This window comes from Procambarus clarkii, chromosome 66 (genome assembly GCF_040958095.1).
Source record: "Procambarus clarkii isolate CNS0578487 chromosome 66, FALCON_Pclarkii_2.0, whole genome shotgun sequence".
Classification (NCBI taxonomy): domain Eukaryota; kingdom Metazoa; phylum Arthropoda; class Malacostraca; order Decapoda; family Cambaridae; genus Procambarus; species Procambarus clarkii.
This window is the reverse complement of record NC_091215.1, coordinates 16952535-16967149: the sequence shown is the minus strand read 5'-3', so window position 1 is coordinate 16967149 and position 14615 is coordinate 16952535. Positions and strand designations below refer to the sequence as shown.

General features: G+C 37.5%; 1 protein-coding gene across 4 annotated transcripts in view; it reads left to right on the top strand.

The window, feature by feature from the left end:
• The window catches only part of LOC138355119 (uncharacterized), a 154086-nt gene that overhangs the window by 57532 nt on the left and 81939 nt on the right, over positions 1-14615 (top strand). For all 4 annotated transcript variants that reach the window (XM_069309823.1, XM_069309819.1, XM_069309820.1 and 1 more), the window contains exon 3: positions 12525-12737. In XM_069309823.1, coding sequence (XP_069165924.1) covers positions 12525-12737 — 213 coding nt within the window. The remainder of the gene's footprint in view (positions 1-12524; positions 12738-14615) is intronic.

Genomic DNA, 14615 nt, shown 5'->3' with positions numbered 1-14615 from the left:
TCAGAATAATAACTAACTCTGCTTTCAGACAACACTCAGCTCCATTGTTTAAATCCCTAAACTTGCTAAATATTAACTCCCTTCACACATTCTCTTGTGTCAACTACATTTACAAAACCCTGTTCTCAAATGCAAACCATGCTCTGAAACTCTCCCTGGACAGATGTAATAGGACCCATTATCACCACACCAGAAATAAATATCTCTTTGATATCCCCAGGGTCAAACTTAATCTGTGTAAACACTCTATGCAAATTAAGGGACCTAGTCTATGGAACTCACTCCCTAGTGAATTGAAAAACTGTAAAACTTTTGCCTTATTTAAAAGCAAAACCAAAAAGTACCTAACTTCATCTTCTTAGTTTCCTACACTGAGCTTTAAATTTGCTCTGTACCTAGTGTTACCCAATCTCCTAATTTTTATGTAATATCAAACAACCTTATCATTGTGTTCATTGCTGTCTTCTTCTATGTGCTAGCCATATGCTGTATTGTGACTACCAATTTTTGTCAACTACCATTCAAGCTGTCATTGCAACCAATCTTATATTGTTTCTGCTGTATTGTGCCTACCAATTTTTTGTCAACTACCATTCAAGCTGTCATTGCAATCAATCTCAGCTACCTATGTGCTTTAATATACTGTACATACAATTTTCTCTCATCTTTTTTTCATTTCATGTAATCTGTTATCATTTTTTTGTCTATAATTTTTGCAAGTATTTACCTCCTTAAAATTTTCTTAGATTAAGGACCTGCCCGAAACGCTGCGCGTGCTAGTGGCTTTACAAGACTGTAATTACCATATTTGTATCCTCACATTCCTTATGTACATTCTTGTATATGCATAATTAAATAAATAAATAAAGTATAGCTTCGTTTTTATCTTAAACTGGTTGAGAGAGGTACAGTCTTTAACATGGTTGGGAAGGTCATTCCACAATCTGGGTCCCTTGATTTGTAGAGCATTTCTAGTTTGATTAAGTCGTACTCTAGGAATATCAAAACTGTGTTTATTTCTGGTGTGGTGCTCATGGGTTCTGTTACAACCTTCTATGAAGCTTTTGAGGTTAGGATTGGCATTACAGTTTAGCGTTTTATATATGTATATATAATACACATGAGAGAATGTGCAGTGACTTAATGTCTAACATAATAAAATAATAAAAATAAAGAAATAAATACAGTTTTGATATTCCTAGAGTACGACTTAATCAAACCAGAAATGCTCTACAAATCAAGGGGCCCAGAATGTGGAATGACCTTCCCAACCATGTTAAAGGCAGTACCTCTCTCAACCAGTTTAAGTTAAAAACGAAGCTATACCTAATAAATTCCCTGTAACCTACCTTACCCCTCTATTGTCAACCCATGTATGTTTTTTGTTTTTCAAATCAACGCTGTTTTAATGTAATTTTCTGTAATAATTTGTAATTGTATTTGTGCTGTTTTTTCAACAATGTTCCCCCCTCTTTTACCCCTATTTTTATTTGTACTCAACGCATTTTTTTCTTTTTACCCATTAGTTTTAAGCTTTAGTCAGTAGTGTTTTTTCCTGCCCGAAACGCTTTGCGTAATAGTGGCTTTAGGCATTGTATGTACTAGCTCTATCTATAAAGCCAACAAACTTTGTAAAATCTCTTTATGTATGTACCTTTGCCTAAATAAAAATTATTATTATTATTATTATTATTATATTCAGAGATTTGAGTAGGGGTACCGAGTGATGTCTGGGGCCAGAGTTGGATATTGTCCTAATAGCAGCTTTGTGTTGAGTAATTAGAGGACGTAAATGATTTTGGGTAGTAGAACCCCAAGCACAAATACCATAGTTGAGATATGGATAGATAAGGGAGTAATAGAGAGTCACCAGGGCAGGGCGGGGTACATAATATCTGATCTTAGAGAGAATGCCAACAGTTTTTGAAACTTTTTTGATATATTTAAAATGTGTCCCTGGAAATTCAGCTTGTGGTCAATGAGAATTCCAAGGAATTTGCCATCTAATTTGTTACAAATTTGGGTATTGTTTATTTTGAGATTTATTTGATTAGAGGATTTATTGCCAAACAGAATATAGAAAGTTTTATCAATGTTAAGGGTGAGTTTGTTGGCAGTTAGCCAAAGATAGACTTTATTTAGCTCAGTATTTACTGTGGCTTTTAGAGCAAGGGGGTCAGGACTGGAGTAAATGAAGGTTGTGTTGTCAGCAAATAGAATTGGTTTGAGGTGTTGGGAGGCATTTGGAAGGTCATTAATGTAGATGAGAAAGAGGAGAGGGCCAAGTATGCTGCCCTGAGGAACACCAATGTTGATGGGTAGGGTGGGAGAAATTGAATTATTCACAGAAGCCTGTCAGTAAGGTAGGATTTGAGGTATTGCAGGGAGTGTCCTCTGACTCCATAATGATGTAATTTAAGAAGAAGGTTTTGGTGGTTGACAGTGTCAAAAGCCTTCCACAGGTCCACAAATAACCCAACAGGGAACTCATTTTTATCAAGAGCTGTATGAATCGAGTTAAGCATACTAATAAGTGCATCGTTAGTGCTTTTTTGGGGTCTGAAGCCATATTGGCAAGGCTAAGTATATTGTGTTTGGCTAGATAAGAGTAAAGCTGCTTATAGATTAGTTTTTCAAACAATTTTGACAAGTTTTACCCGTCTATTTGGCCACATTTCTTATACCATCTGTTCGTGCTCCTGGATGTTGGTACACATATCTGTCCGTCAGTACACTCGGCTGTCCGTCAGTACACCAGTCTGTCCGTCAGTACACCAGTCTGTCCATCAGCACACCAGTCTGTCCGTCAGTACACTCTGCTGTCCGTCAGTACACCAGTCTGTCCGTCAGTACACCAGTCTGTCCATCAGCACACCAGTCTGTCCGTCAGTACACTCTGCTGTCCGTCAGTACACCAGTCTGTCCATCAGTACACTCTGCTGTCCGTCAGTACACCAGTCTGTCCATCAGTACACCAGTCTGTCCGTCAGTACACTCTGCTGTACGTCAGTACACCAGTCTGTCCGTCAGTACACCAGTCCGTCAGTACACCAGTCCGTCAGTACACCAGTCTGTCCGTCAGTACACCAGTCTGTCCGTCAGTACACCAGTCTGTCCGTCAGTACACCAGTCTCTCTGTAAGTACACCAGCCTGTCCGTCAGTCCACCAGCCTGTCCGTCAGTACACCAGTCTGTCCGTCAGTACACCAGTCTGTCCGTCAGTACACCAGTCTGTCAGTACACCAGTCTGTTTGTCAATACACCTGTGTATACCACATCTGCATTCTTTTTTTCTTCTAATGCTTCAGTGATTTTGTCATAGTGGTGAGTAACTGCAAAAGGCATGATCTTTCATCTCTAAATCCATGTTGGCCTGGGTTGAGAAGGTCATTGGTCTCCATGAAACTGGTGACCTGACTCCTGATCACTCTCTCAAATACTTTTATTATGTGCGACGTTAGTGCAACTGGTCTATAATTCGTTGCCAATGCTTTGCCCCCTCCCTTGTGTAGAGGGGCTATGTCTGCTGGTTTAAGTGCATCTGGTATCTTCCCCATGCCCAAGCTCTTCCTCCACACTACACTGAGTGCCTGTGCTACTGGCATTTTGCATTCCTTTTTAAATATTGAGTTTCCTGGAATCTAGTCCTGTTTCTGAGTGCATGTTGTTGATATTTCTTTCAAGATCTGCAGAGTTAATGTTGACATAGGTTATATTATCGGGGTTTTGGATATTATGCATAAAGAACCTTTAAGAATAGAATAAGAATAGAACCATTAAGAAAGAACAACCTTTCCAGATATTCTAAAAAAAGCGAGAGTAACCCCTGTCCACAAATGTGGTGATCTTACTGATGTTAACAACTACAGACCTATATCAATCCTGCCAAACTTGTCAAAAATATTTGAAAAATTAATCTACAAGCAGCTTTACTCTTATCTAGCCAAACACAATATACTTAGCTCCTGTCAATATGGCTTCAGACCCAAAAAAAGCACTAACAATGCACTTATTAGTATGATTAACTTAATACATGCAGCTCTTGATAAAAATGAGTTCCCTGTTGAGTTATTTGTGGACCTGCGTAAGGCTTTTGACACTGTTGACCACCAAAACCTTTTTCTTTAATTACATCATTATGGAGTCAGAGGTCACTCCCTGCAATACCTTAAATCGTACCTTACTGACAGGCTCCAGTATGTTTCTGTAAATAATTCAATTTCTCCCACCCTACCCATCAACATTGGTGTTCCTCAGGGCAGCATACTTGGCCCTCTCCTCATTCTCATCTACATTAATGACCTTCCAAATGCCTCCCAACACCTCAAACCAATTCTATTTACTGACAACACAACCTTCATTTACTCCAGTCCTGACCCCCTTGTTCTAAATGTCACAGTGAATACTGAGCTAAATAAAGTCCATCTTTGGCTAACTGCCAACAAACTCGCCCTCAACATTGACAAAACTTTCTATATTTTGTTTGGCAAAAAATCCTCAAATCAAATAAATCTCAGGATAAAAAATACCCAAATTTGTAACAAAATAGATGGCAAATTCCTTGGCGTTCTCATCGACCACAAGCTGAATTTCCAGGGACACATTCTAAATATATCTAAAAAAGTTTCAAAAACTGTTGGCATTCTTTCTAAAATTAGTTATTATGTACCTCGCCTTGCCCTGGTGACGCTCTATTAGATTCAGATTCAGATTCAGATGTTTATTCAGGTAAGGTATATACATACAAGTGATGTTACATTAATGGATTGATATATAGATAGAGCTAGTACATACAATGCCTAAAGCCACTATTACGCAATGCGTTTCGGGCAAGAAAAAACATTAATATCTAGAACCAACCCGTTCTCGCAAATTTAATAAGTCAATATTGACTTTTTAACTACGTGCATAGGTGATATACTAAACATAATAGATACCCTTAAAAAGATTCATAGAAAACACCGACCTTACCTAACCTTGTTAGTATCTTAAGATAAGCATCTTATTGCTTCGTAATTACAATTATTACTTAACCTATACCTATTATAGGTTAGGTAATAATTGTAATTACGAAGCAATAAGATGCTTATCTTAAGATACTAACAAGGTTAGGTAAGGTCGGTGTTTTCTATGAATCTTTTTAAGGGTATCTATTATGTTAAGTATGTCACCTATGCACATATTTAATAAGTCAATATTGACTTATTAAATTTGCGAGAACGGGTTGCTAGAACTTAATACTAATTGAGCATAAAGAATAAAAGATGTTGAGAACAAATACAAATAAAGATAAAAAAAAGGGGGAACATGACTGAAAAAGCAGCACAAATACAATAGGTTGACAAACAGTGTTGATTAAAAAAAAGAAAAAAAAAAGAAAATAACAGACATGGGTTGACAATAGAGGAGTGAGGTAGATTACAGGGAATTTATTAGGTAGTGTTTAGTTTTTATCTTAAACTGGTTGAGAGAGGTACAGTCTTTAACATGGTTGGGAAGGTCATTCCACATTCTGGGCCCCTTGATTTGCAGAGCATTTCTAGTTTGATTAAGACGTACTCTAGGAATATCAAAACTGTATTTATTTCTGGTGTGGTGCTCATGGGTTCTGTTACAACCTTCTATGAAGCTTTTAAGATCAGGATTGGCATTATAGTTTAGCGTTTTATATATGTATAATACACATGAGAGAATGTGCAGTGACTTAATATCTAACATATTAAGAGATTTGAGTAGGGGTACCGAGTGATGTCTGGGGCCAGAGTTGGATATTGTTCTAATAGCGGCTTTGTGTTGGGTAATTAGAGGACGTAAGTGATTTTGGGTAGTAGAACCCCAAGCACAAATACCATAGTTGAGATAAGGATAGATAAGGGAGTAATAGAGAGTCACCAGAGCAGGGCGTGGTACATAATATCTGATCTTAGAAAGAATGCCCACAGTTTTTGAAACTTTTTTTTATTTCAAAAAATTACTCCCTCATCTATCCATATCTCAACTATGGTATTTGCGCTAGGGATTCTAATACCCAAAATAATTTACGTCCTCTAATTACTCAACACAAAACTGCTATTAAAACAATATCCAACTCTGGCCCCAGACAGCACTCGGGTACCCGTACTCAAATTTCTGAATATGTTAGATATTAAGGCACTGCACATCCTCTCATGTGTATTATATGTTTATTTTTATTTATTTATTTATTTTATTTATATATATACGAGAAGGTACATTGGGTTTGTGAGAATACATTGGATAGTACAGTAATTACATTCTTGTAAAGCCACTAGTACGCGCAGCGTTTCGGGCAGGTCCTTAATCTAGCAGATAATTTTAAGTAGGTAATTTCAATCAGAATTGATAAATGAAAGATACATTACAAGAGAAAAATGAGATGAGAGAGATAAGTAAGTATATTAAAGCACATTGTTATATTAAAGCTCTGACTGATTACATTGACAGCTTGATTAGTAATTTAAACAAGATTAATAGACACCATACAGCAGATTGACAGCACATATAAGACAGCAATGATCACAATGGTAAAGATGTTCAGAATGGGTACATAAAGATTGGGAGACTGGGTAGCAAAAGATACAGATAAACAAGATTTATAAACACCATACAATAGAATGGCAGCACATATAAGAAAACAGCAATGATCTCAATGGTAGAGATGTTCAGATTGGGAACAAAAAGGTTGGGAGATCGGGTAGCAATAGATACAGTGCAATTTTAAGGCAAAAAGAGAAAAACTATGAAGATGAAATTAGGTACTTTTTAGTATTGATTTTGAATGATGTAAAAGTTGGACAGCTTTTCAATTCAATAGGGAGTGAGTTCCATAAACTGGGTCCCTTTATTTGCATAGAGTGTTTACACAAATTAAGTTTAACTCTGGGGATATCGAAGAGATATTTATTTCTGGTGTGGTGATAATGGGTCCTATTACATCTGTCCAGGAAGAGTTTCAGACAAGGATTTGCATTTAAGAATAGGGTTTTGTAAATGTAGTTGACACGAGAGAATTTGTGGAGTGAGATTATGATTAGCATGTTTAGGGAGTTAAACAAGGGGGCTGTGTGTTGTCTGAAAGCAGAATTTGATATTATTCTGATAGCAGATTTTTGGTGGGTGATGATGGACTTGAGGTGGTTTGCAGTGGTTGAACCCCATGCACAGATACCATAGTTGAGATAGGGATAGATTAGTGCATAATATAGAGAGATGAGAGCAGAGTTAGGAACATAATATCTGATTTTGGAGAGTATACCAACTGTTTTAGAGACTTTCATAGTTATGTGTTGTATGTGGGTACTGAAGTTGAGTCTCTTGTCTAGGAATATGCCAAGAAACTTTCCATCATTTTTATTGCTAATGTTTACATTGTCAATCTGAAGCTGAATTGCATTTGTAGATTTGCTTCCAAATAGGATGTAGTAGGTCTTTTCTATGTTAAGTGTTAGTTTGTTGGTTGACATCCATAAGTGGACTTTTTTTAGTTCATTATTAACAACATCATTTAGTGTATGTGGGTTGGGGTTGGAGTAAATGAGGGTAGTATCATCAGCAAACAAAATAGGTTTCAGAATGTTAGAGACATTAGGCAGATCATTAATGTATATAAGAAATAGTAGGGGTCCCAAGATGCTGCCCTGAGGCACTCCAACGGTTATTGGTAGAATGGGAGAGATTATATTATTGATGGCTACACATTGGTGTCTATCACTAAGATAGGATTGGATATAGTCCAGTGCATGGCCTCGGATTCCATAATGATGGAGTTTACATAAGAGGTAATCGTGATTAACAGTATCAAAGGCCTTTCTCAGGTCAATGAAGAGTCCAATTGGAAACTCATTTTTGTCAAGGGCAGAGTAAATTATATCAAGGACACTAATAATTGCATCGTTGGTACTCTTTTGAGAGCGGAAGCCAAACTGACAGGGGCTAAGAATGTTGAATTTTACGAGATAGGAGTAGAGCTGTTTGTAGATAATTTTTTCAAATATTTTTGATAGTATGGGTAGGTTCGATATTGGTCTGTAGTTGTTTATGTCTGACGGATTACCTCCTTTATGAACTGGCGTTACTCTTGCGTTTTTAAGGATATCAGGGAAGGTATGACACTCAAGGGATTTGTTGAACAGCAGAGCTATAGGTGGTGCAAGGGCATGGGAGGCGCTCTTGTATACAATGGATGGGATTTCACTGATGTTCCCAGCTTTGGTTTTTAGTGAGTGTATGATGGACACAACATCTGACGGGCTGACTGGTGAGAGGAGAAGAGAGTTTGGATAGCTGCCTGAGAGATATGTGTTGATATGTGTCTGAGTCTGTGGGATTTTACTTGCAAGGTTAGCACCAATCGATGAAAAGAAGCTATTAAATTCATTCGCCATTTCTAAGTCAGATGACAGTGTAAGGCCATCCTTAGAGAGTGTTATCTGGTTGTGGGAGTGTTGTTTAGTTCCCAGGATGTTAGAGATGGTATTCCATGTGCTTTTCATGTTGCCTTTTGCTTCTTTGAATCTAGTCTCATAATATGAAAGTTTTGCTTTTCTTATGATACTGGTAAGCACTGATGAGTACCTTTTAACTACTTCCATTGAAATTAGGCCACTCCTAAATTTCTTTTCGTATTCATGTTTTTTGTTGATTGATTTAATTATGCCACTTGTGAGCCACAGGTTATTTTTTCTTTTATCAGTTACTTGTTTGGTAAGGAGGGGACAGTGAGTGTTGTAGAGGCTTAGAGTTTTGGAGAGAAAGAGGTTAGTTGATGAGTTTATATCCTGTGAATTATTAAATTCAGATTCCCAGTTAATATTGTGAAGTGCATTAGAGAGATTGCCTAAAGCTGATTCACTATGTAGCCTGAATGAAAGTTTTTTGGTTTCTGGTGGTGATGTGTCAATGTTTGCTATGAGGAAAGTAGGATAGTGGTCAGTTGTTCTGTCATAAATTACCCCAGATGTAAGGGGAGCTGTTATATTAGTCCATAGGTGATCCAGGGTAGTGGCAGATGTTTGAGTGACTCGGGTGGGCTTGGTGATTGTGGGGATTAGCATACAGGAGTGCATTCTGTTACGGAAATAGTCAACTTGAGGGTTGTTTTGAAGACCCAGGTCAATATTGAAATCACCTCCCAGAATAATGTGATTTTTGTTGAGATTGTTATTTATGAAAAGATTCCTTACATTGTCAGAGAATAAAGCTATGTTGGTATTAGGAAATCTATAGATGGCACCGATTATCATGGAGGATATAAGGGATTTACTGGAGAACTTGGCAAAGGTATATTCACAATAGTCGTCTCTATCACTAATGACACTATTGCAAATGAAGGTATCTTTGTAATATATTGCTGTACTGCCACCTTTTTTGTTAGGCCTGCAGTTATGAATGGCTTTATAACCAGCTTAATTGTAGAGTTGGGTATAGTCATTACTTAGCCAAGTTTCTGTTAAAATGATGAAAGATAATTTAGTACCTAGTGCTGTAAGTAGTGCATTTATATCATCAAAATGTTTGCCAAGTGACCTAACATTTTGATTGTAAACTGATAAGCAGGTGCTATATAGGAGTTTGTTTTTTGCAAGATTTGCTGTGTAATACCTGCAATAATGATGATCAATGTGCTGATTAGTGTGGATATGGGACAGAAGATTTCGATCAGGATCATTATCAGTAAGCATATAGATAAGAATGTCACGATACAATAAGATAAGCAATTACAAGAACAGATGAAAACTAAATCTGCTGTAAAATAGAAAGTAATTATAGCAAAACACAACAATATAATAATAATATAATATAATATAATAATAATAATAATTTTTATTTAGGTAAAGGTACATACATAAAGAGATTTTACAAAGTTTGTTGGCTTTATAGATAGAGCTAGTACATACAATGCCTAAAGCCACTATTACGCAAAGCGTTTCGGGCAGGAAAAAACACTAATGACTAAAGCTTAAAACTAATGGGTAAAAAGAATAAAATGTGTTGAGTACAAATAAAAATAGAGGTAAAAGAGGGGGGAACATTGTTGAAAAAGCAGCACAAATACAATTACAAATTATTACAGAAAATTACATTCAAACAGCGTTGATTTGAAAAAAAAAAAAAAAAAAAAAAAAAAAAAACATACATGGGTTGACAACAGAGGGGTAAGGTAGGTTACAGGGAATTTATTAGGTATAGCTTCGTTTTTAACTTAAACTGGTTGAGAGAGGTACAGTCTTTAACATGGTTGTGAAGGTCATTCCACATTCTGGGCCCCTTGATTTGTAGAGCATTTCTGGTTTGATTAAGTCGTACTCTAGGAATATCAAAACTGTATTTATTTCTGGTGTGGTGCTCATGGGTTCTGTTACAACCTTCTATGAAGCTTTTGAGATCGGGATTGGCATTATAGTTTAGCGTTTTATATATGTATAATACACATGAGAGAATGGGCAGTGACTTAATGTCTAACATATTCAGAGATTTGAGTAGGGGTACCGAGTCATGTCTGGGGCCAGAATTGTATATTGTCCATGTATATAAACATATTGTTTATGTATATAAAATGCTGAATTGTAATTCCAATCCTGACCTTAAAAGCGTTATTGAAGGTTGTAACAGAACCCATGAGCACCACACCAGAAACAAATACCTTTTTGATATTTCACGAGTATGACTTAATCAAACTAGAAATGCTCTTCAAATCAAGGGACCTAGAATGTGGAATGACCTTCCTATTCATGTTAAAGACTGTACCTCTCTCAACCAGTTTAAATTTTAACTAAGCACTACCTAATTAACTCCCTGTAACCAACCTTACCCCTATAATGTTAACCCTATGTCTGTTATTTTGAAACAATGGTATGTCGACCAAATTGTATTTTTGCTGTTTTACTGCCATGTTTCCCCCTTTTTTTTTTATATTTTTCTCAGCTCATTTTATACTTTAATCTCAATTAGTATTAAGTTTTAGTCTTTAGTGTTTTTTCTGCCTGAAACGCTTTGTGTAATAGTGGCTTTAGGCATTGTATGTAATAGCTCTATCTATAAAGTCATCAATATTTGTATCACCCCTTGTATGTATGTACTTTACCTAAATAAACATTTTAATATTTTTTGAATTTGTGAAGTTGACCGGATCTTTCACTTTCATGGGCTGTTTATTGGAGTGCTAACTTGTCCTCACACTGCTTTTTTAGGATTTCACAAATTCCTTTGTCATCCTCACTGTGTGATCCTTCTCTTGTAAGTATAGGTCCAATACTGACAAAAGTTTTTTTATTTCGATTTCGCATATATGAAGATATTTTTTAGATTTGTCTTGGTCTCTTGTGTGGCTTTCTGTTCAAATTCCACTTCTTCGATCTGGTATAATTGCTTCACTGTCTATTCTATTTCTTCAATCTTCTTGTTTAAATTATTCTTTTTATGTATGGATAGTTGTCTGCTTAAACATTTCCGATATTTTTTCCTTCTTTTGTAGTGCTGTCTGTGTTCTCTTTCTAAATTGGACCTCTTTCCAGCTTTCCTCAAAGGAACATGTTTCTGCCAGACTTTATATGCTTCGGAAGTCAGTTGTTCTATTCCTTGTATGGAATTTTTATTACTCAGAACAGTTTCTCATTGAATGTTTGTAAGTTCTCTGTTTATTGTCTCCCAGCCTATCATTTTATTATTAAAATTTAATTTATTAAATAACCCCTCTCGCATGATCATGTTTTTAGGCCTATTATTGGTATTGATGTTAGTTTGCACTTCAGTGAACTTGTGATCTGAGTATGTGGTATCTGAGATTGTACTGTTCCTGATTATTTCTTCGTTGTTTATGAAGATCAGATCAAGAATATTTTCTGCCCTAGTTGGCTCTGTTATCTGCTAGTTGAGCAAAAATTTGTCACCGTATCTAAGTAGTTCTCTAATCTGTGGTTGGTTATGTTCAGATAGATTTCCGGGTACTGTATAATGTTATTGTTTGCTAGTCTCCTCCTTAGACTAGACAGGTTGTAGTCTCCTAGTCTCCTAGGAAGATAATATCTGGTATTGGGTTTGCCAGATTATTGAGGCTTTCTATATACAGTATATTCTATATGTTATTAATTTAGGGTCCCATAGTACAGTCAGGTACGTTCATTTTCGATGCACAATCGAGAATGTGGGTTCGAATCCCGGGCGGGACAGAAATGGTTGGGCACATTTCCTTTCACCTAATGCCTCTGTTCACCTAGCAGTTAGTAGGTACTCAGAAGTTAGTCAGCTTGTTGTGGGATTCCATCCTGGGCGAGGGTTAGTAATTCGGTCTTGGTGGGGGGGGGGCCTCGATAAAAGCCAAACGTGAATAATACACTCTGGCTTCATGTCCCCCGACACAATGAATTAATAAATTATTAATCTGTCCTGTGAATTCCTGAACCATTGCATCTCGCGGTTTGTATATTATTGTGACTCATTATTGAGACTCATTGTGACTCCACATTATTGTAACTCATATAATCTACATAAGTGTGTTGTTGCTCCAGGTCGAGGAACAACTGGTTGATGTGTTCTACTCGGCCTTCCACCTGCACGTCCCTCGGGAGGCTCAGTCACACCTAGGGGCTTCCTCCAACAGTAGCGCCCACAGCACCACCGCTTGCCTCGCCACAGAGGACCTTCTCAAGGAACTCGGAGATATCTTTCAGGTCAATGAAACCACCCTTAAACTTGTCGAGGAGGAGGTCAAGGAAAAAAAGGTAAGTGTGTGCTAAAGTGTTTCTTTTTTTTCTCCCCCCCCCCCCAACCCCCAATTCCATTTGCCAAGTGGTGCTCCATATACTTATTATGTCCAGGTCTTCTTGAGGGCATGACAATCATCTAAGTTTCTTATCCTTCCTATTATCTTAGCATCTTCAGCAAACGTGTTCATATAATTCTGTATACCAACTGGTAGATCATTTATGTAGACAATGAACATCACTGGTGCAAGAACTGAACCCTGCGGGGACGGACACGACGGATGGACGGACACGACGGACACATGCAGTACTCCACTTGTGACATTTCTCCAGTCCGATACATTGCCTCTCATTACTGCCCTAATTTTTCTATTAGTCAGAAAATTTTTCATTCATGTTAGAAGCTTACCTGTCACCCCTCCAATATTTTCCAGTTTCCGGAACAACCTCTTATGTGGAACTCTGTCGAAAGCCTTTTTTAGGTCCAGATAGATGCAATCAACCCAACCATCTCAAATCAAATCAAATCAAATCAAATCAAATCAAATGTTTATTCAGGTAAAAGTACATACGTAGAGGATTAGTTACAAATATAATGTTGGATTTATAGATAGGGCTAGTACATACAATACCTAAAGCCACTAGTTCGCGTAGCGTTTCGGGCAAGGTGAGGTGGGGAAAAAAACCACTTAGACTAAAACTTAATAGTCTAAGTTTAATACCTTAAAGTATAAATTGCGTTGAAAGAAAAAAGTAAAAGATAAAAAGGGGGGAACATGGTAAAAAATAGCCAATATACAAGTTGGTCAACAAACAGCGTTGTTTAAAAATAGTAAGACATGGGTTGACATTTAGGGGTAAGGTAGGTTACATGGAGTTAATTAGGTAGTACTTAGTTTTCATCTTAAACTGGCTGAGAGAGGTACAGCCTTTGACATGATTGGGAAAGTCATTCCACATTCTGTGTCCCTTGATTTGTAGAGCATTTCTAGTTTGATTAAGGCGCACTCTTAGAATATCAAATAGGAATTTGTTTCTGGTGTGATGTCCATGGGTTCTGTTACAACCTTCTAAGACACTTTTAAGGTCAGTATTGACATTACAATTCAGAGTTTTAAATATACAGAATACACATGAGAGGATGTGCAGTGACTTAATATCTAACATATTTAGAGATTTGAGTAAGGGTACCGAGTGCTGTCTGGGGCCAGAGTTAGATATTGTTCTAATAGAAGCTTTGTGTTGAGTAATTACTGTAGAGGACATAATGATTTTGAGTAGTAGAACCCCAAGCACAAAAACCATAGTTGAGATAAGGATAGATGAGAGAGTAATAGAGCGTCACCAGGGCAGGGCGAGGTACATAATATCTGATCTTAGAAAGAATGCCAACAGTTTTTGAAACTTTTCTGTGGGGAGCCCCTACGGCTCCCTGGAGCTTATCGGGCTAATGTATGTTATGTTAGACCGGGACATTAGCTATGGAGTTCAGACCTACCAGGGACCAGTGCCAGAACCTGGCTCCTTCAGAGAGGTTTCAGGGAGCAATGGCCCTGGAAAATCCCATATGGTTGGGGGTTTTCCTTCTCTGCCATCGACCGGGGTCAGGCACCCAGAAAGGTAGGCATAACAAAACAAACCCCACATGGTAAAAACTACAACAAAAGCTGAACCGAGAGGTAGAAAACTCCCCACAATCCCAAAGCATTTCTAGAATGGGTTGTTCCACATCCGCTATGAGGAAAGTCCACGTAAAGCAACCCAGAGAGGCGAAATCGAGAACCAGGGTGCAGGTCCCATATGTACGGACGGACGTACCATTGGCAGCCCGTAAGTCCAAACCAGGAGTGTGGCTCGGTTTGACCAGTTGTGGAGGCACCACACTAGCTGCTGCAC